This window comes from Opisthocomus hoazin, chromosome 1 (assembly GCF_030867145.1).
Source record: "Opisthocomus hoazin isolate bOpiHoa1 chromosome 1, bOpiHoa1.hap1, whole genome shotgun sequence".
Lineage (NCBI taxonomy): Eukaryota > Metazoa > Chordata > Aves > Opisthocomiformes > Opisthocomidae > Opisthocomus > Opisthocomus hoazin.
In genome coordinates this window covers 138,536,920-138,562,451 of record NC_134414.1, presented here as the reverse complement: position 1 = coordinate 138,562,451, position 25,532 = coordinate 138,536,920, and the positions used below count along the sequence as shown (strand labels likewise).

The 25,532-nt window shown below is 44.8% G+C and overlaps 2 protein-coding genes across 4 annotated transcripts; one reads left to right on the top strand and one right to left on the bottom strand.

The window, feature by feature from the left end:
* Positions 1 to 317: 317 nt before the first annotated feature.
* FAM162A (family with sequence similarity 162 member A) lies at positions 318 to 11,100 on the bottom strand. The gene is made up of 5 exons (XM_075437913.1): positions 10,987 to 11,100; positions 9,826 to 9,951; positions 7,396 to 7,504; positions 4,606 to 4,714; positions 318 to 2,846 (listed from the first exon to the last, which is right to left on the bottom strand). The coding sequence occupies exons 2-5, from the start codon at positions 9,947 to 9,949 to the stop codon at positions 2,751 to 2,753; spliced, it is 438 nt and encodes a 145-aa protein (XP_075294028.1). The 5' UTR covers positions 9,950 to 9,951; positions 10,987 to 11,100; the 3' UTR covers positions 318 to 2,750.
* Positions 11,101 to 11,288: 188 nt separating this feature from the next.
* On the top strand, positions 11,289 to 19,403 carry MIX23 (mitochondrial matrix import factor 23). Of its 3 annotated transcripts, none has more exons than XM_075437927.1 (5): positions 11,289 to 11,394; positions 12,200 to 12,325; positions 12,842 to 12,988; positions 16,111 to 16,170; positions 19,116 to 19,403. In XM_075437927.1, the coding sequence occupies exons 1-5, from the start codon at positions 11,344 to 11,346 to the stop codon at positions 19,164 to 19,166; spliced, it is 435 nt and encodes a 144-aa protein (XP_075294042.1). In that variant the 5' UTR covers positions 11,289 to 11,343; the 3' UTR covers positions 19,167 to 19,403. The 3 variants fall into 3 exon arrangements, with proteins under 3 accessions (XP_075294042.1, XP_075294059.1, XP_075294050.1); XM_075437944.1 differs by lacking the exon at positions 11,289 to 11,394 and adding an exon at positions 11,653 to 11,710; XM_075437935.1 differs by lacking the exon at positions 11,289 to 11,394 and adding an exon at positions 12,026 to 12,098.
* The last annotated feature ends 6,129 nt before the right edge of the window (positions 19,404 to 25,532 follow it).

Sequence of the window (25,532 nt, the reverse complement as noted above, 5' to 3'; positions counted from 1 at the left end):
CCAAGACAAAGGGGAGAACTGTTCAAGGGCTTAGTATGTTCCCCTCGATCAGGCATTGTTAAAAGGCTGTAGGTTAAAGCTATGAGCTAATCAGGTGATCTGAGGTATATTACGAAGTTCTCCAGTCAGCTAGACTGGCTGCTTAGGCCAGAAATGTGTGGGAGGTTTTTTAACCATTGTCTGTGTTTGGAGATGCTTTCTTGGAAATCATCACACTAGGAAAGAGATTATTTCTTTCACTGCCCCTCGGAGAAAGACATACATCATTTTTCTAGTGCCCAACTGCTTGCAAAAAAAATACTGCAACGGAGACAGCACAAGGCCCAATGACTTAAACTTTTATTTGAGACTCTGGAGTCTATGTGGAAGACAAAAGAAAACACAAATGTGCACAGCGATGCACAGGTTTTATGGTAGATACTGAAATGGTGGAGATACCAGAGTGATAGAAGGAAAGGGTGTATGACTTCTACAGGCACCTTCTGTCAAATCACCCGACCAGAGTTCATTTTTATAGTAAATGGCATAAAACTTATAGAAATTCAAGGAAAATGAAAAACTGGTGACCGTTGCTGCTCTGGGGTATTGCTCTCTAAGAGGTATTTTACATATTTTTATCTGAAGTACTTTACCAGCTGGGTGAGTCCACAGAGTTATATTTCCAAAACTAGAAGAGGTACCTGCCAGTTCTGTTCAGAGTGCGCTCGGAGGAGAGGTGCAGGGTTTTAAGCTCTGCCATCACCAAGCATACATCAAATCACAAGTTTCTTTTCATGGTAGCCTGAAATACTGTGTGAAGTGTGTGTTCTCCTTTTTGGCCTCACTTAATACGTAAGCGAGCACAGGCACAGTCTGGGAAGATTTTTTGGTTCCCACCTGTGTGCTTACTAGCGTGGCAAAGAACCAGAGCTGTTGTGAAAGATCTGCTCACATACCTGCAGTGGGATTAAGCATGACGTACGTTCAGTGCTGAGTGGACCGATCTGTGGAAGCCTGCTCTGTTTGATTGACAGCATACTTGCAACAATTGCCTTACAGAGAATCTGATAACAAGTTGTAGCATCATCTGAAGGTTGTAACTTCTGTGGTGGAATGACTGCACAGCTTGTTTGATTGGTTACATCTCATCAATATGAGTGGTACCTAGAAATGCAATTCATAAAAACGTGAACTGCAGCAGTTATTTTCTAGTTCTAGAGGAAAGGACAAAGTACTAGAGAGGACTACACTAGATACCTTATTGCTTCTCTTTTCTGGGTATAAAGATTTACCCTGCATTTTTTAGTAGGGCTTTTTTCAGCAATAGTGCTGATTTTCAGTAGTACAAGAAAAATAATCAGGACAAAGTTTCAAAAAAAAAAAAAAAATCTGCCTCCCACTATCAGGAAGTTCACAAACTGTATCTGTCAAACACAGGTGCCTCTCCTGTTTGTGGTGTCCCCAGTGGCCAGTTAGCAGGCAGTGCTGGGAAGTAACGCGGTTTCAAACAGCCCTGACAGTCCCAGTCCAAGTTTCCTTCCAAACAGAGAGGAGGACGAAAAACACTGGTCTCCAGTTGCTGCAAGCTGTTCAGCATGAACAGTGTGTGACTCTTCTGGGATTAATGCCAGAAATAAATAGGACTGTTGGGAGTTGCTCTGTGCAGGTGTTACTGGGTCTGCTGCTTCTAAAACTTGAGGCAGATGATCTTTTAAGTTAGCTAGTATCAGGGAAGCACAGATGACAATTTAAAGGGGGGAAAAATGCAAGTAAATCTAAGTGAGGTTTGGAAAAAAGAGCTCAGCAGCAGAGACCAGCAATGTCTGATTGACCTTCTCATACTCCCATACCTCTAAATACTAAATCTGATAGCATAGGTTGAAGCTGTTGCTCACTATTCCTCAAAATACTCATCTGTATTCTCTTAGCTTGGATGTTCTCTCATCTCACTACCAGCTCTGGTGTAAAAATCTGTTAGGTTGTCATCTGCAACACACTGGCTCTCTGGAATGCCATTTCGCTATCACTCCCCCTCCGCTTTTTTACCAAAGGCAGGCAGTTCTCCACAGAAAGTAATCCTCCACTTTAATAAATGCAGCCAGAATATATTGGACCTAGAACAGGTAAGAACTTCTGATCATTTTGAAGATGTTAATGCAGATCACACAATTATTCTTCACTCAAAGGCTCCCCTAATAATTGTTCTCTCTTACACAGAGGAACATACGGAATATTTTAAGCAGCCTGTAACTATACAGTACATACAGCACCACTCTACCTGAAGGTACCTGAAATAGTCACGGATAGTGGATGACTGCCCAGCAAAGGTGTTTTGTTTGTTACAAGTATGGCTGTACAACTGGAAGCCAAATGGGCTATCCCTTTGTGTCGCAGTTACTGTCTCATGTGTGGTAAATAAGAGCATGAGACTTCGTAAAGCAGCTTGGTACCACGAATGCAGGTGCAGCTCCTGCAGTCTTCTAAAAACCGCTTAGTCTTGTGCATAGCACATGTGGGAAACAACTGTTCTATCCAGTTTGCTCACTTGTCCTGTTCCACTAAACCTGAAGAAGAGAGTTTGGACAAAATGGGAGGTTGTCAGGAAAAGAAAATAGGTATTTCTGTTTTTAATGATTACGGGATAATGTATTAATTCTTTCTTGAATGTGACGGTAGAGAACTAACACAGGAAAGATGCGACTAGATCCTCCTTCCAGTGCTGAAAGGGACATCAGCTTTTCTTCCCCAGTCCTTCGTTTCTTCATTTCCTTCTAAGGTTTAGCAGATGTATTCTGAGTAGCTTCCTCTCTCCACTGAGCTTTCTTCTCTAAGTTTACGCTTGTAAGGGATTCACGCCTTTTTATAGCCTACAACATGAAAGCAAGAGCAGAAAGCATCACCTGAAGGATCACAGAGATGAAATGTGAATCAGTAGCTTACAAAATATCTGGCCTATCCTTACCAAGGTGCAGTTCTGTCAGCTTTAATGCCAGAAAGAGAGAGGGTTAAAACAACCAGAGACCATTGTGGCTTAAACTCATTACTTCTCTGGGAATAAATTAATCTTTTGCTAATGGCACAGGCGAATGTATTCTGTGCTTCTGGTCAATATTTAATACTAATCTCTGGTCTTCATAAGTCAGAGGTCCTGGCAACAAATCAAAAGTTAAACATAATAGATTTCCAGCTGCTGTGAAAACAAGGGTCCCAAAGCAGCTGTCCTCTCTTTCCGGTATTTGCATTCATAATACTCCAATGTAAGAGGAAAATATTCTGGTAACTGTCAATGTTTGATCTCTTCTGCTAAAGCCAGGGAAAAAACCTTTCCACTGTTTTGTTTCAGTGCGGCATCCTTTTCATTTTCATAGGTGAATGCTGACTGAAATGTCACATGACACTTCAGTAGTTCACAGTGCTGGGGTTGAGACTCTGTTACTAGTTTTACGGTTTCTCTAGAACACTTAGTAGTCTACAGAAACAAGACCTGAACGTTGTCCTCAGAAGAACTGCTTCAGAGAAAGGCAGCATGCCAGTAAGGTTCTGCCCATGTAGGTGCTTTAAGCTCAGGGTTTTCTGCTTCCCGTCATCCTTAAAAGAATGTAGTGGACTGTGTTTCTGTGACCACTGTGCTTTTTATTAAAAGCAACACGACAATGAGCTGCACAGATTACACTCGCGTTCCTTGACTTTGATGAGACTGATGCTGCTGAGAGACTTTAGCTTGGCTTCAGTACACAAAAAGCACGCCTTGCTTCTTTACAGAAATACCACAAAGTTAATAGTTCACCAACTATGTTAAAAACCACATAAAATTAAAGCATGACTAACCTTCGCTGCACGTGGAATCTTAAACTTTATTCTTGCTTTCTTCATACGATGCAAATTAAATCACAGACCTAGTTCTGCCATAACGCTGAACTTCTTTGATACCTTGCCAAATTCTATGCAAGTGAAGGGTGCTCAGCATCTACAGGACTTGGGAGATTTTCTATGAAATAATTTTTTGATTCAACAAACAATAATAATCTGAGAAGTTGTTCCATCCACACTGAAGGAGGACTATTTTTCAATGCAATTAAAGGGCACAGAATTATTACTGACCATCCCTCCAGTGTTTAAAAAGAGTTTTGAGAATTCTCAAGTCTGTTTGTTTGTGGAGAAACATACTCATTTGCTGTTGCCATTATATTGATTCTACAAGTGTTGCAGTGTGCAGAAAGCCTTTTGTAAATAGGTCCAGTGAACCGTGTGGACCATGGCCCAAGGAGCATTTACCTGCCTACCAGATCCACAGAACAGAAGGTGCTCTTTCCTTTCAAACTCTCGCAGCCCGTCAGCAAAATTAAGGAGTTAAAACAGCACAAGCTAAAACTAAGTATTGCGCCGAGAGAAAATATTTTTTTTCTTTTAAAGGAAGCATATGCAGTCTAATAGTGACACCACCCCTTCTGACTTGGGAATTAATTAAGGGTCTCTTCTGGGGCACTAGGAGGACTAATTTTTAATTTTTGCTCATTGATAAAATGAAAAATCCCAGAACAAAACAGTACTAACCAATCCATAGGAGGAACTGAGGAGTTTATGTGAAGATTGATTTGCACTCACCACCCAAAAATCTGTGCTTACCTGCTTCCCTCTAATCACCATGATTATGCATCCCAGTATTGTCAAGGCAATCATTGCATAGCTGAACTTCACACGCAGCGTGGTCTTTGCTGCTCTGATTGTTTCAATCCTCAAGAGAGAATAATAAAAGACTCATTATCAAAGACCCAAATAAATAATTTGGCTAATTGCTTGATTTCTCCTAGCATGCTATTTATGTAATCTTGTATAATGCTAACCATACTTGGCTCTTATCACAAAAGGGTTTTACAAGAATGGGAAAGGCTGATCCCCAGCTACCTTGGGAGATGTGCGGTCACAACGGAATTCCTCTCAAAGTCAGAAACAAACCCAACATTTTTAACTTTCAGTTATTGTTAAGAGACAGTAACTGCCTTTCTAGACCACTTGACTGCAACACAGAGGAGGAAGGCTGCAGTATTTAAGTGTTCACTATGGGGGAGAACAGGAAAAGGAGAGGGATGCATTTACTAATACTACTCTACTACGGGATTTGATAGTGCTATAGATTACACACTGGCTGCTGAATGTAGTACGCGTCAGAAATTTTGAATAGGACTTGGTAAAAGACCAGCAGTTACCACTTCCCTCCTGCTAGCGTAAAGAGTCTTAAGGTAGTCTGTTTTCCTAAGAAACTAAGCTTGTAAGCTTTCCAACATTAGCTCTGGACAGAGGATTACTTTAATTTTTTTTTTTTAATTTCAGCCACACCAGTAGCTATATAACTCCTTTGGGAAACCTGTTGCCTAGTCTGCTGTTATCTTTTAAAACCCACAAACCTTCCCCAAGAAGCTGGGTTAAACGCTGAATATCCTTCTACTCAAATGACATCTCAGTTACAGCAAATTCAAAATTTGTGTTAGAGACACCAATGCAAGTAGGGCCAATGAAACATAATGCTTTTAGATGTTCTTTCCACAACAGCCAAAGACCTATACCCTATATATTTAATTCTCCCTGCAGAATTCAGAGCAGATGACTCCCTTCTCAAGGGGGTCTAATATTCTCACTGATTAAATTGGGCATATTATAAAATTACAAATGACAATGAGAGCATCAACATCATGTAATGAAAGAATAAATGCATCAAACTAGGTGCTTATACCTCAAAACTAACATGAATAGTGGATTTAAGGGAACTGGGAAACGATCACTGTACACAAACATGAGTCAATATGGCACCTTTTACCGCATTTTGACCCTTACACTTGGAGGAAAAAAGATACCGAAGGATCTGCGATAGTTCCAACATGGTAAATCACATAGGGCCTGAGAACTGATGAGAGTTTTGTTCTTGTTTTTGAAGATGATGGCAAGAGTGATTTGATCACTGTTTCAGAGTATTAGATCTGAGTACAAGATTTATGATCATAGGGAACATGTCTATACACCAGATTATTTGTTTTTGCTAATAATCTGTGATGAACAACTTGGGTGCAGGTGGCAGTAAAGATTGCATTTTAAATCAATTCAGTGGCTAAGATTAACATTTATTTAATAAATGAGTTACTTCTGATCACCACATCTCATGAGATTACTGAGTTGTATCACAAACCCTTGCAACCCACTCTTAATTCAGCTTAGAACAGGCAAATAAGATTTTTCGCTTTTATAGTTCTCAATCATATTCTCCGCTTTGGCTGAACTATTTGCTTAAATAAAAACAAGAATTCCCTATGCACTTGCAAAAATGGTCAGCTTTTATCAGAACTTGGTTTGTCCTTTCAATAAACCATTGAAATGACTTCAAGCACTCCGCTGTTTCCTTAAAAACACTCCTAACAAGTGTCTGGTATGCAAAAATATGTCAACTGACATAATTTAGTAAGTTTTAATAATTTACGCCTTTATGTATTTCAAATGCGATTTTAAGAAAAATGATTCAATACAAAATTGAAAAATTCATTTTCAACAATAGTTATCCATTGTGATACATTTAGAAAAATCTTAAGGTACGAGTGGATTTTCAGTTCCGATACTGTGCACGCAAGCAAATGGAGTACCTTTAGAGGGCAGCTACATAGTTTGCTTACCCAAGTAGTACAAGATTTACTGTATCTTTTTAATTTAAATAAATGCATATATTTAGAAGCATTACAAGCATGTTTTAAAAGATAACTATACTACCATGAGGCATGTTTTTTAAACTAATAGTTGCCTGTTGTTAAGTTTGATCTTAATTTTAGATAGGCAAACTAGAACATCAGGTTTTATTTTCTACTTTTCACACAGGGTGAAGCATTCACATTTGGACTCCACCAGCAACAGGGAAATTTTGACTATGTATTTTTTGTTAGGGAGCCTTTCCACTGTTTCTTAGTTTAAATTCCAAGAGTAAGGAAAGTTGGCCCATGCCCTCCAGACTTTCATTAATAAATATTTTAAATGAGTTTCAGTTATTTTACAGCTGTGTCATGCAGGTTTCACACAATGGGAGACTGACATATAAAGAAAAACATTAGAAAAAGCTCACATTGATATTTGCAAAAAGCTTTTTTGATTGGGGGAGAAGAGTGAAAATTAACTCATTTGTGACGTTTTCCTAATAAAACAAGTGATAGATGCTGGTCATTCCTTCGGAAAAAAAAGCAAAAGGGGTGTATTATCTCAGCAATATGGAATAGTTCAGGTCATCTCATCTACAAGACGACACACCAGACACAAGCAGCATAAGATTTTTTCAGCTGCGAAAACCCATTCCTCTTAAGAAAAGTTATTCTAGGGTTGCATTCAAGTAACTTATTCCTGCATAGACAACGTCTCTTTTACAGCTTCAAAAATGGCACTTACGAGACAGTCTCTGGTATATCCTCTGTTTTTTTGAAATGGCCTGCCCACAACAAAAATCTCTTCTCCCAGTCTGTAGGCTTGTGTCCTGGCACCCTCAAGGGAGGCTGACCTAAAAAAGCCCAACAAAACACACAAAAAACCAAACAAACCAACCAACCACCAAAACCAATAGTCGGAGCAGCTGAATCGCCACAGCTGTAATGAAACCAGATAGGGTGAGCAATACAGAATTTTAAGTATGATTGCTAGAGTTGGTTAGGGAACAAAAAGTATATCAGAGTCAGATTAACAAACCTGTATGTATGGATTAAACTGAGGCCTTGTAAGGAAAAGCCAAATCTTGCCCAAGACCTCTATATCTGCAGCTCTAAATTTTCGGAACCTGCTCCAGCATCTAAGCCTTCTAAGCTGCTGTGGTATTATAGTTTTCAGGTTACATTTTAAGTAGTGTAAAAAATAAAATAAACAATGAAATGGAACTTCTACAGAAAAGGCAGTATGCCACACCATTGCATCACAGAATGTTAACTTTACCAGAGAGTGTAAGATTTTATCTTATCTGGAGTTATAAACAAACAGATGACTGTAGGCAAAGATTAGACCCTTTATTTTCAGTTGAGTCTTTCAAACTCCATATAAAAAAGTATTCAGAATGTAACAGGGAAAGGTGTCCACACATAACGTAACATTACAATCTAGCAAACAGGGTGCAAAGATAGACAGCTTCCCCCCCCCCCCCCCCCTTTTTTTTTTTTACACAAAATACAAACCACCAACCCAACAATGGGAGGTATCCTGTATGGCTGTGTGCTACCTCGTGGATTCATGAATTATCTAGGAAGCAGGGCGGATAGACAGTTTGCTTACAACACCACGTTATTCAGAAACATAAAGAAGAGGGCTAAGCTCAAAGAGCCGCAGAATCCTGATCAATGAGACGGATGGTGAAACCCTGTGTATATAAACAGGAAGCAATTCCCGTTCACATACAAATGACAGACTCTAACCTAACCATTACCGCGGAGGAGTAAGTCCTCAGGGTTTCACAGAGGTTTTGGAAAAATGTTCAGTAATAGCCCGAAAGGGAAACAGCATTGCCAGCAATGTTTAGGAACACAGACCAATACAAAAGCATTACTATGCCACTGTATAAAACCGTGACTCCAGCATTTTGAAAAACATGTGAAATACTGATCCCTCATCTCAGAAACAGTAAAAATACAATGGGTACAGAAAAAATTGGTAAGGAGGACCACAGGTATGGAATGGGCACCATATAAGAAACCGTTATCATGGACCGAGATCTTTGGTCTGGGAAAGCAGTGACTGAAGCTCCCCTCAGCATGACAGAGGGCACTAGAATTGTAAGTGACATCAGGAGTGGGGTTATAATGAACAAGTCCTGTTTTGGAAGGGCTTCGGAATAAAGGCACGTCAGATCAAAAAAAGCACCAGGTTCAAAAACAAATACAAGACTGTACTTGTTTTCTCACAGCATGGTTCAGCTGAGGAATTCCTTCCCAGAGGATGCAAACGCTAAATATACATCCAGCTTTAAGAGACTGGGCAAATTTATTAAAGGGAAATCCATTAAACACAATTTAAGACCATTAAAAAATGGTCCCAAAGAATGCAAAAGGACCATTAAACACACAGATGCCATTTCTGGGACAGCAGTCTAGGGGAGAAATGCTGCATTTGTCCTCTTTCTGTACTCTTCCTCAGCTCCTTGCTATTGGTCACCACTCCTATTAGTCCTCACAGAAAGGTAAGGAACCTCCTTTACTGGAGACGCGACACTGTTAAGGAGACCTTTGGTCTTACCAGTACAGCTGCATTATGTTTCTAACACAGAAGTAAGCAAAATGCTTCACATCTGTATGCTCCTTGTATCTAGCATCCGGTGGCAAAGAAGGGAACATGTTATACAGAAAGTCTCATTAGAGCTTTACCTGGACAACCCCACGCTTGAACATGAACTAAGCCAACGATCCAGACTGACTCTCTCCTGCAGGGCATGTTCAAATTTGTGAACAGCTGCAGTTGGCTGTACTTCGAAAAACTGCAAAAGTATTTTAGCTCATACAATGTTCCTAAACATCGATTAGTTTACACTGGGGTTGAACAGTCAGTTCCAGAGCACAGCAGAAGAGCTTCAGCATACTTCAGATAAGATACTACTGACCTGCTATGAAGTGAAAGCCATGTTATTGTCACAAGAAGAAATATTGACCCCTGGCTTTGTTCAAAATCAAGATCTTACTGCTAACTTTAATGCTCAGTTTTTCAGTCTAAAGACCGAATTCCATGTCACGAAATCTGGAATATTAGCATCTATGTCAGCCAAATTCCTGGTCTGATGATTGCAGCCTGGATATCTAAATATTTCACGTCATGAAACGTAGCATGATCTTTATCAGAAACTCTTACTTCTTGGCTGAAGTTGACTTTCTTCCGGGGGTTTAACGCAAAGCCTTCTGCTTATCTTCGGATCCACTCCCTTAGTCACCCTCAGAACTGAGGGAATATTTCTTCCCAGCAGTTTAACAGCCATATCTGGAAGAGAAAGCAGAGGAAGCAAAGGGGCCAAATCGTAACCTGGAACAGTAGAAAATGAGAATGCTACCTTTTAAATGGAAGTGTTTGGGTTTTTTTTTAAACACCAGAAAAAAGAAAATAAAACAATAGGTATGAATCTAACATTACGCAGAACCACCAGATTTAGGTTGTAACAGAGCATATCAAAGAAATTAAAGCTTGCCTGGAAGCCATGACCTGAGCTTGCCCATTAACCTTATTTAGAAAAATGGGAATGCAAGATTACAGCCTACGAGCGATTTGTAAAGAGAGAATGCACATCTCAGTTTCAAGGAACTTCTCCATTCATCTGCTTCAGGTGCACTTCGGACAGTGCTGCTCCAAGGGCAGCGTTCTCCCAAACTTGTCACACCCCAAAAGCAAGTAACAGGCTTGGCAGAGTCAAGAAAAAAGCCGAATCTCGTAGTACAGAGATACCTACTTTGTCCTGAGAAAAGGACAGGGCACCTTCTATATGAAAACTTACCCTCAAGAAAGAGCTTCTAATTCATTAATTAATACGTTCTGAGGGAAAAAAACCCCACAACTTTGAAAGCAAAGGGCCTTTCTAAAATACAAATTGGTTTCTCTTTTTCGTCTTTATGCTGGCTGAAAATTTTTCTCCCATCAGAAACAGTTGCCCTTTATTTTCCAGGCATAATACATTCCAGCTCTGGGAAAAAAAAAACAAACCACCACCACAACAAAACCCTTTACATTTATAGGCGACCGCCTCCAACGAAACCAAACCCTTCTCAAGATCTTCAGAGAAGGAAAAAAAGCACAAATCCATTCCTCTCTCCCCTCCCCCCAGGTCAACTCGGGGGCCGGCAGGCTCCCGCCGTTACTGCCCGCCAGGCGCGGGCGGTGACGCCTCACCCGGCCCCCGCCCCGGCGGCACCGCCCGGGCACCCCCCAGCCCCGCGCTCCCCACCTCCGGGGGCCCGCCCGCCGCCTAACCGGGGAGACGGCGAAACGGCAGGCAGCTCCCCCGGCCCCGGGGCGGTCACTCACCAGCGCGGCCCCACACGGCGCGGCCTCCCGCCCGGCGCCCCTCAATGTCACCGCTGGGCGCGCGCCCCGCCCCGGCCCCGCGATTGGCGAGGCGCGGCGGAAGGCGCGTGCCCCGGGCCGGGCCCGCCGCGCTGCCGCCCGGGCCCGCCTCCGGCGGGGGTTGGGGAGCCGCCGGAGCCCTCCCGCAGCTGGACGCGGCGAGGACGCCCCAGGCCGCCGGGACCGCGGTGGAGATGCGGGACCCGCCCCTCGGCACGGCACGGCACGGCACGGCCCGCCTCGCCCCGCCCACCGCCCCGCGCGTCATCCCGCCTCCCCGCCCGATTGGCCGCCGCCGCGGCCCTCTGCCTTTCCAGTATGGCGGCGCCCAGCAGAGCGGCGAGCTGCGAGGACTTCGCCGAGTTCCAGGTGACGCGCGTGGGGCGGGCGGAGGGGTCTGGGGCTGGGGAGGGGGCGCGCTCCCGCCGCCTCCCCGCGCCGGCGCCCGGCGCGACCCCGCTGTCTCCTGGCGACGCCGCGCGGCCCCGAGGGAGCGCGCGCCCCGGGGTGGGGGCGGCGAGGTCACCGCTCCCCGCAACGGTCGAGGTGCGGGGCGGGGTCCGGCCTTCCCCTCAGCGCCGGCGGCGGGAGCGCGGTGCCCTCCGGCAGGGAGCGGGGCAGGGCGGGGGGAGCCCCCCTCCCCGGGTCCCTTCCCGTGAGGGGGAGCCCGCGGCGTGGAGGCCCGGTGGGGCGCGGGGAGGTCCCTGGGCGCCTTCGCGTGCTGGAATGGAGCGCGAAGCACCAAGCGTGCCTGCTGCGGGGGCGGCGCGGGGGGCGGCAGCCGGCGGCAGCTGAAGCGCCCTGCCCCGACAACAGCCGGGCTCCCGTTCCGAGCTCGCCGTTCCGGTGCCGCTTGTGCCCGGTCTCCCGCCTGGAAGCGCTCACGGGCGGTGACGGGGCCTTGGGCGGCGGCTCCGCGGCCTGCCCGTGGCGCGGGCGCTTCCCTGAGGGGGCCGGGGCGGGCGGGGCCGGGGGGCTCGGCGGGGCCGGGTCTGCTCCCCCCTGTGGCCTTCGCCGCTGGGGACCCGGTGGGTTGGCAGCACGTACCTCTGCGGGCCGGAGTTGTTCGTTCGGTGCGGGGTTTTCTCTATTAAAAGACTTAATCGTGCAAATTTTGTAGTAGGCTTTTCTCAGACACATAAGCAAATATTTTTTTTTTTTTTTTTTCATACAGGAGCTGCTCAGGGTGATGAGGACGATCGACGACAGAATCGTCCACGAGCTGAACACTACGATTCCAACAGCTTCCTTTGTGGGGAAGGTTGATGCCGGACAGACGTGTAAAGAGCTGTACCAGTCTGTGAGTGTGCGCTCCCCTGGCTTTCCGCTCGCTGCCTGATGTTTTTTATGTGCGCTGGCCAGTAAAACATCACCAGTTTATACGGTGCTTTACGTATTCATAACTGGCGTGCTCGACTTCTCTACTTAGCTAAACCACGTGCGTGTAACGGCTGCGTCGGTTTAAAACCACACGGGGAGCTTATTTGTTCTGCAGCCGCCGATCCTCTGAGGCGCACTGCAGGCTTCGGTGGAGGGCATTAGCCCAGTCTGCTTTTTTTCTTTTAAAAATGGGTGCTGGCACGCTGTTGCACTACGCTGCCAGACTCCTGCTCGTGTGTATCTTTGACTGTTGATCAAGTTGGTAGCTGCCGCTCAGGGCGGTGTTGTTCCCAACAGGCACGGAGATTACAGAGTCAAAGGGATTTCTGTAGGCACAGCAATACCTTGACTTTAGAAAGTCTCTATTTCAACCTGTAACATGGAGGCTTTTATTCTTTGCTGAGCCGTTGTGACTTTCTCTCTCCCTCCCACTTAGTTGATGGATGCTCACACCAGCAGAGAGAGAATCATCAAAAACTGCATCGCTCAGACTTCCAGTGTAGTGAAAACTCTCAGAGAAGAGAGGGAAAAGGCCCAGGATGACGTAGCGTTATTAAAGCAGCTCAGGAAAGAGCAGACAAAGGTGAGTGGTGGAGCTTTTTAGAGATCGCTTAGAGGGGAAGGAGAGGGTGTCTTTCCCAAATGGAAGGACCGGTGTGATGGAAAGAACCTGGAGTGGATCCTGACTCGGGCAGTCTTTTCTGAGGTTCATGTTGACTGAGTTTGTGACAACCGTTTCCCCAGTCCTCAAGACAGAGCTGCAGCTGGAGCATTTTCTGAGATCCTATGACACAAACGTCGTAGAAAACCACATGTGCTTCCCCACGGTGGACTCTAACCTTCACTGACTAACACCACTGAGCGTACAGCTGACCTGAGGCTTGCTTAGTCCTTTCAAAATGCCCGGAGGTTCATTTGGCCTTTTTGAAGTCTTGTAAAACCGGTCTATCTGCAAATGGCAAGTATGGGTGCCAAGATGCAAACACCAGCAGATAATAAAGTACGGCTTTTGTGTATGCCTCTTGCACCACAGGGTTACACAGCGTTAAAGCTGTCCCTTTCCATCACCACCCTGAGAAGCATCGTTCTTACTCGAGGTGTTAATTGGAGTTCCTGTCCTCTACGAGGAGCTGCCAGACAACCTTGAATTCCACTTCACCAACTTTTTTGGTGTTTAGTATTTCTTGGATTGATTTTTTGAGTACCTTGTGGTGGTGTGAGAGAGCCTTCTGGGTTTGCATAAGGAATTCTAATGTGCAAACGCCCTCTCAACCTTCCGGCCTCTGGATGGAAAGTGTACTTCACCAGAGGTGAGCAGAGGTGATCCAGGTGGAATATCAGAAGTGGAGAAGGGAACCACACTGAAGTTTTTGTCCCCATTCCGGGGTCCGCTTTGTAGGGGAAAGGGGAAAGGGGAAAGAATAGTGCATGTGTACCTCTGGGACTGGAGATTAGCAGGGACATGAACTGTTCCACTGATTTCTCTTCCAGACCTGCTCTGTGTGGCTCATGTTCACTTTACATTTTTTTTTTCCCCACGTAATATGCATGCAGCACATACAGAATAAGCCTGCTTGCTTGTGGCTTTTTTTTTTTTGCATACACTGGCTAGGTGTGTCTGTTGTGTTCAGCGGTTTAGTGAGCCCTCCTCTGTTCAGGACTGTCTTAACCAGGGTTTCTAAAACGGTGCCTTTGGGTTTCCAGTGTAACAGTGAGTTCTCGTAACCGCCACACATCCCACCATCACATGTAGATATAGCTCTGTGGTCCTGTGTCCTGGGTGCGGCTTTCCCTGCTGCAGTACTGTGAGACTTGAAGAGACGGGTCTTGAAATTTTGCTTTTGCAGTGCTGAACTACCTCAAAATTCACTTACCCCTGTGCTTCCAAGAGGAGCCTGTTGTAGCCCCTGTTTCAAAGAGCAGTTGGGTGCTGATCCAGTTGTAGTGAAAGAGCTTCCTGAGGGGATGATTTGAGCTCAAGCGTCTGATTTTTTCTGGACATTGAGTGAGTGAACTATTTGTTCGTGTGCTCTTCAGAGAAGTGCTCTGTCATGAGCTCAGATTTAAAGTACCAGGTGGCAGGCAACTGGTTTTATTCTTGAAGTCCCACTTACAGAACTGCTAACAAGCATCCATATTAGTTTGGAAAACTAGAATGGTAGCTTAGTATTTTCTACAAATTCTGCTTGCAGAGCCAGTTCTTTAAATTGTTTAGTTACTGTGCCCAAAGCCTATCACTGAAACTACTGGGAGGATCATAATGATAATGTTTAATAATTGGAGGTGATTTAAAGTGTTAAAAGCAGTACATGATTTGGAAACCTCCCAGAAATCTTTTGATGAGGTGAGCTCGAATTGGACTTTATGAGGTATAGTCCCCCCGCCCTTTTTTGTTTTCTTGATTATGCGTGAGAGTTGTGTTTTTTCTACAGCTCGAATAGGCTATCTTGACAGAACGCGTCCTACATTTAAGAGCAGTCATTTCCAATGTATGTTCACTTCTTTGCAATACAGATCTGTTTTCTCTTGTTGTTCATCATTCTGTCATCCTACTAATGGTATAAATTGGAGGACTTTATCCAAAGTTATTACTTCTGGGTCATTGAATAAGAAAACTTGGAGTAGTGTCAGTCTAGCAGCCAATTCTTTTAATCCTCTTACATTAAAACATAATTTGATTCTTGTGTTAGTTTGTTATTGTCTTAGTTTACTTGAGTGAAGTGTCATAAAATATCCAACCAAATAAATTCTGGAAATCCAAAAGGATTGTTAGCTTTATCAAGCAAATTAGTTAAGGCTTGTTAAAATGTCAGAGTTTTAAAAACGACAACAACAAATTCCCCTGTGTAGCCATGTTGATTGACACTGTATTGCTGTTCAGGTCTGCAACTCTAAGGAAAAGGCTAAAACGGTAGTTTTCCTTAGGCTCCATGTCAAAGGCAATTAATGTGACAGTCCAAATGACTGTAAACCTATTCACATCCTCCAGCAGGAAAAACCTTGCTTTGAACTGCTAAAGATCTGAGTGGTTATTTAATGGGGACTAATCCTGGTCATCTAGTCACCGTGTGGATGCTGGATTGTTATTTCAGACAGTTTGGGGTCCTGCTGAGTAGGTCAAAGTTCACCCAGCAGCTGTATTAGCTGTGTGTGTTTGGACATCTTAGTTGGAAGGTTTTTGGTGGGATTGCTGTCTTGGCATACATCTCTTCACCAGCTCTCCAGTTGGAACCGTGTATTTAAAATGGATAAACTCTGATTCTTTGTTGCGTTAAAGACTCCAACAAAAATACATCCTAAATGTAGGCAAAAATGGCAGATGGTTCTTATGTCTCCTACTATTGCTTCAGGGCCTCCAGGCAGGGTCAAATTACTGCAGGTCACCTGCACACAACTGTCACACCTGCCCTTGGAGTTACTAATAGGTGGGAGACAAAGAGATTCTTGAATTTCTCATGAGTCGAGTGAGTGCTCAAGAACTGGGTATTGTGGCAGTTCTTGCTGGCAAGTCTGCCCGCAGTGTTGGCTGAATGGAAGGGCCAGACTTTCAGGATGATTATGCGTTGTGCCCTTCAGTTTGCGCTGTCCAAGGGGATGCACAGCTGGTACTGGGGTTGTGATCTAGAAAGTTGCAGTGGTAGTAAATACTGAAGTCTGTGGGGAGGCCTGACTGACCATAACCTCTTTGTCTGTTACTTTCTGCAGTTGAAATTGATGCAGTCGGAGCTGAATGTTGAAGAAGTGGTAAACGACAGAAGCTGGAAGGTACTCAGTCATTCGAAATAGCAATGATGTTCTGTCCCAACAGACAGTCGTGCACTGGAGGTGTGGGACTGGTGCGTGACAAGGCAGGTTAATTAGAAATAGGTGAGGGCAGTGCTGGGGGGAGTGTTTAAGGCCAGTCCTTTTCCCAGTTCTGGATGCGGAGATCAAAGCTTTCCAGTTGCACTGCAAAGGAAAGAAAAGCATCTGATTTAGGGGGGAGGAAGGACTGTGGAGTACTCCCTGTGTATATCCCTTGCTCCACCTTGCCCAGTGGCTAAGGACTTGATAGTCTTTTCCATGGTGGCCTGTCTGAAAAGCTTTGCTGGCCACTGTCAGAGGGATGAGTCTTTCAGATTTGGCTGTGTTTGGTACTGATCGTGATTTTGAGCAAGCAGAAGCCGGAGGAGGGTGGGGCTGTAGCAGCTGAGCCTTCTCCTGATGGAGCTTCTGCAGGCCTGGACTGATGCTCCCTGGTGCAAAGGGCAGCCTTGCCTTTGCTCTCCTGCATCAACAGAGGGGACAGATCACCCTCTGGACTGATGGCCCCAGACACTGTCTTGTTATAAAGCAACCTTAACAGTGAGCTGAGATTCTGAGATGGCTGTATTCTGTCACTACAGCATTTCACGTCTAGCATCCTTTTCTCATTTGTGGTAGCTTTTCAGAGCTTTCAATACTGTATAGAGAACCTCTTTCCCTCTCTAAATGCGAAAAGGATTTCTTCAAGCAGCTAGTGCTAGCTGCAGCTCCCTTTTTTATCTCTACTTGAAGATTTTGGTCCTCTAGACTGCATCAGCATAAACGCAATACAGCTTGTGTATTCTAGTCACCACAATACAGCTCAATGCAGGCTGATTAGATGAGCGTCCATGCATTTTTTCCACGTATGCTTTGCTGTCAGTACTGCCTCTGTACTGTCTCAAAAAGTTATTCACGCCCTTAAGCTTAATTAATTTAAAGCCAGCTCAGATATGACTAAGAAACACCACAGCATTAAGAATATGCTGCAGGTCACGGGTGGCAAACTTTTTATGGCAACTCTGTTGTCAGTTTTGTTTAAAAGGGATGGAGGGAAGAGCCGCCACACACTATCTCCATTCTGAAGCCCAGAGTTGATATGAAAGATAGCACTGGTGCCAGTGATTTCCTGTATCTGTATTAAGCTTTTGCTAGTGACAGAAATGTCCAGTTTTTCCTGAAGATGGAGAACACTTCATTTATAAATAGTGAGGTATGCATGCTGTAGCGATATCTTAGCCTGCTAGTGTTTAAAGTAGGGCTTGAACAGAAAAGTATTTTTGGGTTTTATCTCCAGCTTTGCTGTTGTCTCTGTCTGAATATAGGCATAAATCTCTCATGTAGCTGGCTGTAAAAATATGTCACTGAAGGAATTAGACTCAGTCATAGTTTTGGACTGAATATAATTTGTTACATGGAAGTGGTTATTGGTTTGCAGTTGAGGACCTCCACGCTTTTACTGTTGCAGACTTTTAGTTGTAAAGTCTGCTCACCTATTTACATTAACCCTAACCAACTGAAGACTGATTGGAAAAATCTGATTAGGAAGCAAAGTTATTTTCAAGCCCTTACTCTGGGTAGCTGTAGCAATAGGAGGTGTTCCACTGCATGTGGTAATGTAGTGGGACAGGCTGTCTGTATGCACGTGAAAGAAACTGTATCGTGACGTTTGCTTTCTGCAATATGAAGCAGTTTCAAATACGTGTCTGTTTCTTAAAGTAAATTAAATCTGAAAAGAAGTTGAAAATGACTCAAAAATTGTTAAGAATCAATGCTAAAACTAATGCATGCTGCAAACATCACTTCTGCTGAAGTTGCCATAGGTTCTGAACCGTCAATAAGGAGATCCGCTGTAAAAGTAGAAGATTATAGGAAGATACCGTTTAAAGTAATGTATTTATATAAAGTGATGCATAACTTTTCCAAAATTACAAGACAGCTCCCTTTGCCTGTGAAGCCCATGGGAGAGTTCATCAAACTTCACATCCTGAAGATCACAGGCATTTGGATCTGGAAGGTCTCTGGACAGCTTGGCAAAGCGTGCTCTTGCAGGAGTGCCGGTGGGGGAACTGGTAACTGCCAGTCCCTCAGCTTGGTGCTAGGTGGTGCTCGTGTCGCTTTCCAGGACGTGTGCTGTACAAACGATAAACAGCTAAATTGCTTGTAAAGAGCACCTGTAACTTTGGTGTGAGCCTGTCTGTTGTGCTTTTGATTCAGACTGCCTTACTTTAAATACTGACATTTATTGGCCCTCCTTAGGGTAAGCAGTCTGTTTGACAAGGCCTGCAGGTCAAGCTCAATGAACATGATCTTCACTCTCTAGTTCTGTGTGCTAAATTTTACCCAGAGAGGGTGCCAGAGGTGAGCAAGGGGAGAGCAGTGTGCCCTTTGCAATAGGAGGGCTGGCAGCATCAGCACCTGCGATCAGATAACTAAAAGTGTGAATATGGCTTCCAGGAGCCCTTGCACTTCTTTTTAGCTGTCACAACAATGTAAAATGTGTTTGCTCAGGAAAGAGAAGACTACAGTGTCCAAATTTGAATGCCAGATTGAACATAACATAACACAGCTGGTCAGGAGCCTTCCACTGATAATTTCTCTCCTTCTTAAAAAAAAGAAAAAAATGGCATCATCATCTTTGAGGATAACAGACTATCAGGATTATAAACCTGCCTTATCTGAGGGAGAAAACTTTTAGTGCTGTGCAGTCCTCCAGCATCAGGCTGCAAACTTTGGATTCACTAAAGCCAGGAGAGAAGGTGAATGGAGACAAATGTCTTGGTAAGTACTGTGTATTGGTACAGCAGGGCTGGGCAGCTTGAGATGGATGCTATGTGAAGAGAGAGTTGCCTGAACTGGCCCTGAAGTTCTGATCATCTCCTGGATAGGGGCTGATTCCCTTTTGCTCTTCTGTTTTGGTGTCTCAGGTATTTAATGAGCGTTGCCGAATTCACTACAAGCCTCCGAAGAGTCAATGATGTGGGATATTTTTCATCAAGGTGGTCCATAACCATGAGAGCCAAACTGGAAAGAGACCTTGGGTGAGCTGTATTGGGACTCGCCAGAACCAGTAGAACCCAATCTTGTTTTGTTTTGGACCTGCTTAGCTGAAATCTCAAGGTTGAAGTGATTCTCCTGTAATTAAAACAACTCATCTTTTGTACAAAATATGTGAACAAATGAATTTTATAGTATTAAAATAATTTTCAAATGAAGTGTGAAACTGGCATCTTTCTTGAACTTCTACAGCTTCAGCAGTCCTAGCGGGGAAGAAGCAGTAAAAAACAGTGCTGAGCAGGGAGGACAGGGCGCTCCCTGAACTGGTGCTTGCCAGACTATCAGGGCACAAGGTGTGTTTGTGCAAATGATTACTAAAATCTGAAAGGAAATAAAAATTTCAGAATGATCAGTGAGCGTAGGTTCAGCACCGCTGAAAGAAAGAAGCTACCAGCATTGTTCTGAACTACTCAACACCAGCAGCGTTGGTTTGGGGTTGCACGTGGAGACAGGTTTGCCACTGTTCTTGCAGTGCTGAAAGGCAGCATCTGTTACATACTGTCCTTTAGTCTGTGTTACCAGGTTCTGTTTGGTTTTTTTTTTTTCCTTTGGGGAATATGGTGTTGATTAAAACCACTTTAGGCTGGAGATGAAGATATATCTCATTAGGGAATGAGACAGTTAACTATCCAGTGACCCTATTTTGTCCCTCCTTCTGAACCTTTAAAATCAATTCTATAGGTGAATTGCATCTGAACTGAGAAAATAGCTGTGCATACCTGATGCTGTTGATTCTGGCTGTAGTGTTGTATTTAGAAAGCTTTAAATGCAACACCCCTGCAGTAACAGAGCATTTAAATGTGGATAAGTATGAGGAAAGCAGAACTGCTGTAACTATACCTTTATTTTTTACTAACTCTAACTGGCAGACAGTCAGATAACAAGGTCTGCTTGGTTGCCAGCTGTTTTTATTATTTAATGATAAGTCTTTAAGAACCATTGAATTTGAATAGAGGCTTAAAAAAACAGGCCCCGTAGAATCACTTAGGTTGGAAGATCGAGTCCAACCATCTTGCCAACACTTACAGTACTGAAATGACTACATACTGTTGCATCCTTAAATATATGTATATCTGGGGGGTGGGAAGTAAATGGAGGAATGTACCTGTGTGTCTGAAAGCTGGCAAAAGACTGTGCAGCATCATCTGTTTTATAATTGTTTGTCCAGCAGAGACTCGGAACTAGTTGGTGGCCTTTATTTTTAGGCAGCAGGGTCATTTAGTCTCACTTTTCTTTTGAGAATGAGGCAGAAATACATATTAAGCCTTTGAGGATGTAAATCCTAATGTTCAAATGTAATTTTTTCCCGTTTTTTTTCCCCAAGGCACTGCAGCTGCTCTAAGCAGAACTTTACTCCAGTTGGAGCGCTCGTCTCGCTCTTGAAATATTCTCATTGTTTTTCTGCAAGTCTGACAGCAGAAAACATGTTTGTTCTTCAGCTGTTAAATGTGGTGAATGATTTCACGGACCCCGATCTTGTGCTCGATCAGAAGCATTTTATTGCTCAAGTGAATACCTTATATACTAATACTAGAGCCAATCAGCTTTGGATTCGTGGCTTTGCAAATGCCAGTTCACGGTTCACGGTTGCTGTTTTTCAGGATCTTTTGCAGCTGGATGTGTGAAAACAGCTTATCTCCTGAGAACAGAGAAGGGAGGCGCAGGATGCGCTGATCCTTCAGTGTCATGAGACAGCGCTGTTCTGTCTCAAGTTATTTGGTTTCCCACGGTTAAATTCTTATAACGTTTATCCTCGAAGTAGAAATCAAATACTGCTCAGAACTGTGGGCTGAGTTGCCAGTAACCGAATTTCCACAGAGGATGGTCCATTAATCAGATGTCGAGAAAGCTAGTTTTGATTTCAGAGTTGGTACTCTCATACTGACTTGTAGTATAGGTGTCTAAAATCTTTGTTCTCTTCAGGGTCTGGATCTGCGACTGCAGAGACAAATTATCCTTTTAAACCAGTTGCATGTTAGAAACTTCTGCTAGCGTGTATAAAGTTGACATCAATACTCTTGAAATTTAAGCTTCTATTGTATTTCTGTAGGAACTAGAGGTTGTAATGAGAATTAATCACTGTCCTCCTGTATCCATCCACATGTTTGCTCAGCTGTTGTGGAAGAACTTCTTCACTTAAGCAGATGCTGTGACAAATGACCTGTGAAATGGATGTGATACATATGCAGATTTTTTTTTTTTTTTTGCAGTCGCCCAGTTTAGAATTTGTTCCGAGAAAACTATGGTACCCCCCCCCCCCAGCCCCAACATAGCACTGCTTTTCATGGGAATATAAGGCCACAGAAGTTGATTATACAAACCTGTGTATGAAAAACATCTGACACCTTAAGAAGACTTCTAAGTCCCAAACATGCCCTCTTTGGGTGTTTGCAACCTGCATGCAGAGGGTTGTGCCGAGAAGTTGAATTACTCTATTTAGTTTGCTCAGGGCAAAGAGGGATCTTTCTTACAGCACAGGGCAAATGGCGTGGGTCAGAGGCTGTTGGAATCTTGCTGTTGAACACGGTGGAGCATGAAGGTGAGTGAGTGGAATTGCATGCCATGCTTTGGGGCACAGGGAGGGAGAAAAAGGCTTCGCCATTTTTTTGAGTACTTCAGATCTATCTGTGAAGTGGGATGTTTTGGGATGGTGTGTAAATGGCTTTGGTATGAGCTGTGGGCCATACTAAACACAGGCAGGTAAAATCTCTGTGTCTGGTGATGCCTGTCCGTTCTTGGATCATGCCTTGTCTGTGACGGAATCCTGCTTCAACTTTGCCATCCGAGGTAGTGACAAAATTACTGGGCTGCTTGATGTCGTATATGAACCAAATAATGGTCCCCACACACACCAGGATTCCACCCTTTTCCTGGTTCTGATGTGATTTCTGCAAGTAAAGGCACTTGAACAAAAAGCACAACTGATGCCCGTGCCCAGAGTCAGATCTGCAGGTGGCCTCCCCCTCTACCGGGGCTTTCCCATTGCTTGGAAATGGTGACTCCAGGTGGGCAGATCCTGGTTCCTTGGAAAGCCCTCTCAAGCATGTGCTGCTTTGCTTGCTGCTGTGAAAGAGAAAGAGGTGTGTTTTTCTGGCACTCAGTCCTGTTGTCTGCTGCAGCCTGTAGGCACTCAAGACTGACGAACTAGGTAATGTCGTTAGAGAAATGTTTTAAGGATAGACTTGGGTTGTCCTGAAGGATACTGAGGGGAAGAGGTCCTTTACTAGTACCATAGGCTCGGCATAGGTTGGGGTATGATAGCTTTGTGCTCCTGAAGTTTAGGTTTCTGTTAATCCTGGTCGATGTACAGCGTCAGAAATCTTACGAAATCTGGGTGGGTATCAGGAAGTAAAACTTGTGTAGATCAGCACATTGAAAGCCAAGGCTGCTGCTGCTGTGAGGATGACAAGTAAATCCTCAGTTGATGGATGGAGGGCTGCTTTCCTTTGGCAGTGCTTAAAGTTTGGTGCAGACCATGTGTGATGTGATCCAGTGACAGTGATCTCTCTTGTCACTGCAAAACCAGAAGACTGACTGTAGAGCCCCACATCAAGGTGAACAATTGTCTCAAATCATCCATCTCGAGAAACAGACACTCGAATTAAGGAAACTCCTGAATTGGGCATTGTGCTTTGGGAAATTGCTCATTTTGTTGAGTAATTGGGGTGGACAAGCGCAACCTTGTGGAGGCAGGGTGCCGTTTTGTGAAACCCACCTCCTTCCCTCTGAGATGTTATATAGACAGGGAGGCAGGGGGAGAGTGTGAGACCACCAAGACCCCCGCCCCGCCATGCCCACTGGCTAAGCACAACAGTACCCTTCCCCTGAGGAGAAACAAAGTGTTGAAGACAATCTCTGAGTTGTTGCCGAGTAGCAGCCAGTGTTCCAAGATAGGGAATGTCTCATGGTTACAAACTTGCTTGACCAAGGACATACTACGTCTGCTGTGAGGCTGTGAAACAAGGAGTTGGCAAGAATAACAACTCTGGTGTCCTTGGACAATGCATGACCGTAAAAGGACAAAATAAGCAGGGGTCTTCCTCCCCAAATGAGCACCAGTGACCCTCTGAGACCCCTGTGCAGGCGTAGATGACTTTGCTGGCTCAGCACAATCCCTGTGCAAGTGACCCTACTTACACAACACAATGAATATGCGTTAGATAGGTGGAATAATTGTATTAGTTAGGTGGACCTTTTTGTAACTTTGGTGTATAAATATGCGACGCGATTGTAAGCAGGCATGCACACCCATCACCGGAGGACCCCGACCACCAGCAGAAGTCGTCGCTGGATGCAGATGTGGTGATATCTGTTATCTTTCTTTTTTGTTTTCCTCTCTATCTCTGACTTTCTAGGCACGTGTTGTTATGAGTTTGTCAGTCTGTTGTATTTTGTAGTTTATTGTACCTTTTGTCAAGTCAATATCCATTCTAACCCCACTGCCTTAAAAGTAATGTCATTATGAAGTCTCAAAGTTACCATCTTTTGTAATTCCAGTGAGTTCCAAGTAAAGCTTTGTTTGTAATCAAGCCTCTCCAGTCATTGTCGTGACTGCTGGGTACTGCGCAGAGAATTGAAAATGATCACCTCCCCGCCATCCACCAAGTGGGATGGGACATTAAATTTGGTGTAGTCTGCAGGATTCTCTGTGAGAAGCAGTAAAGAGGTTTTTGTGTGAAAAGGAGTGTCAGCCAGAGTGCTGCAGAAAGGAGAACGGATTTTTAGTTGGAGCTGAAATCCCCGGCAGGAGGTCACAGCAGCCTGGGGTAGGCCTGATCTTGACTGCTCCCCACTGTTAAGTTTGTTAAAAGAATACAAAGCTTGCTCGATGCCCCGAGGGTGGAGCTGGGCCAAGGAATGTTGGCAATCTCCTGTGACTGTGGTGGAACGGACAGGAGACCTGACAAAAGCAGTGATATGCCTCGTCCTGGGAGCTGCCTTAGTGGCCGCTCAAAGGGACAAACATACCATAAAAAGGACAGATCGAGAAGCCAGTGAATCCCTCCAAGAATTTGTTGAAACGTTGCAGGCAGAACTGGAGGTTGAACGAAAAAAGTGGCGAGTCGCTGAGTGGGCTTTGGTTGATGAAAGACAAATAACAGCAAACCTCCAGCACAGCCTGCAGGATGCTTTTATAAGGGAGAGGGAGTTAAGACAACAATTCACTGAGGATGATTTGAAGACCCATCCGGGGTTTTTCAGCCCAGCACAAGAAACTAATCCTCTTGTCCAAGATGCTACTGATCATTATCCATGAAAGGAGTTAGGAGAGGCAGAGGGCGAGCCTGACCCCACTCCTCAGCTCTGACCACTTGTTAAAACTCAGGTGGTATGTGAGAGCAAAGACGCTGAATCTACTGTTACCACGAAACACCCTGCAGTGCAACTGATTTGGCTGAACTACATGAGAAGTGCAGTAGACAAGCTAAGGAAAGTGAAACTGCGTATGTGCGGGGGGGGGGGGGGTGTCTCCCTGACCGGGAAGGATCTAATAAAGCTCACAGAAGAGGAGTCTCGGGGATATTGAGGCCCTGGTGTGTTTCTGACAGTAGAGGGTGAGAGAGAGCCGTGGTCTCTGACCCAGGGGGTAGCATGTGGGGCTGGTGGGATAGACCTGGCTGAAAGTGGGGGGTCCCTGTTGCCATCCCCACCCCCGGGCTGAGTCGGCTCACTGAGAGTATATACAAAAGGCTGCCTGCCTCCAGCTGATGCACGACAGGCGCCTTGTGCCTCGTCAGCCCTCCCCCGTTCTGTTGTTTGTCAATCCAGATAGGATGAGCCCTCTCATTAGAGGATTGCCAGACTCGTTGACGATGTGTGCAGTGCAGATCCAGGACCAGCTTAGGGTTGTTGCTGTGTGTGGTCCACAGGTGGGACCGGGTCTGTCTTGGGAGGAGGAGGCACAGGAGAAGCGCAGTGGCGTAGCTGCCGACAAGAAATAAGTTTGGGTTGGGAACTCTAAACCACAGCTGATGGCTGGAGTTCAGTGCTGGCTGCCTAGGGACGAAAGTGCAACAGGGGCTTTACCAATGGGTGTTCTCGGGCTTGGTTTGCATAAAGGGTGTGCCTAGGTGGGCTTGGGGGGGAAAGAGTGGGTATTCGGTCTGCCGGCTGCTGCAATGTGATTATTCCAACCCGCGCCGGAATTACCCCCTCAGAAATCATAAATGTAAAACTTTACCCTCTTCCCTTAGGGGCCCGGGAGGGATAACTCCTGTCATAATTGAGATGCGTGAACAAGATGTAATTGTCCCAACTCGCTCACCCTACCGTTCTCCGGTGTGGCC

What these genes read in the sequence shown, in the direction of transcription:
- MIX23 (XM_075437927.1), top strand. Translation starts at nt 11,344, where the DNA reads ATGGCGGCGCCCAGCAGAGCGGCGAGCTGCGAGGACTTCGCCGAGTTC. An exon ending in TCAGGAAAGAGCAGACAAAG is followed by an intron (nt 12,989 to 16,110) that starts GTGAGTGGTGGA and finishes TACTTTCTGCAG; the next exon opens with TTGAAATTGATGCAGTCGGA. An exon ending in TAAACGACAGAAGCTGGAAG is followed by an intron (nt 16,171 to 19,115) that starts GTACTCAGTCAT and finishes TTGGTGTCTCAG; the next exon opens with GTATTTAATGAGCGTTGCCG.
- FAM162A (XM_075437913.1), bottom strand. Translation starts at nt 9,949, where the DNA reads ATGGCTGTTAAACTGCTGGGAAGAAATATTCCCTCAGTTCTGAGGGTG. An exon ending in GATATACCAGAGACTGTCTC is followed by an intron (nt 4,715 to 7,395) that starts GTAAGTGCCATT and finishes TTCTCTCTTGAG; the next exon opens with GATTGAAACAATCAGAGCAG. An exon ending in TGGTGATTAGAGGGAAGCAG is followed by an intron (nt 2,847 to 4,605) that starts GTAAGCACAGAT and finishes TTCATGTTGTAG; the next exon opens with GCTATAAAAAGGCGTGAATC.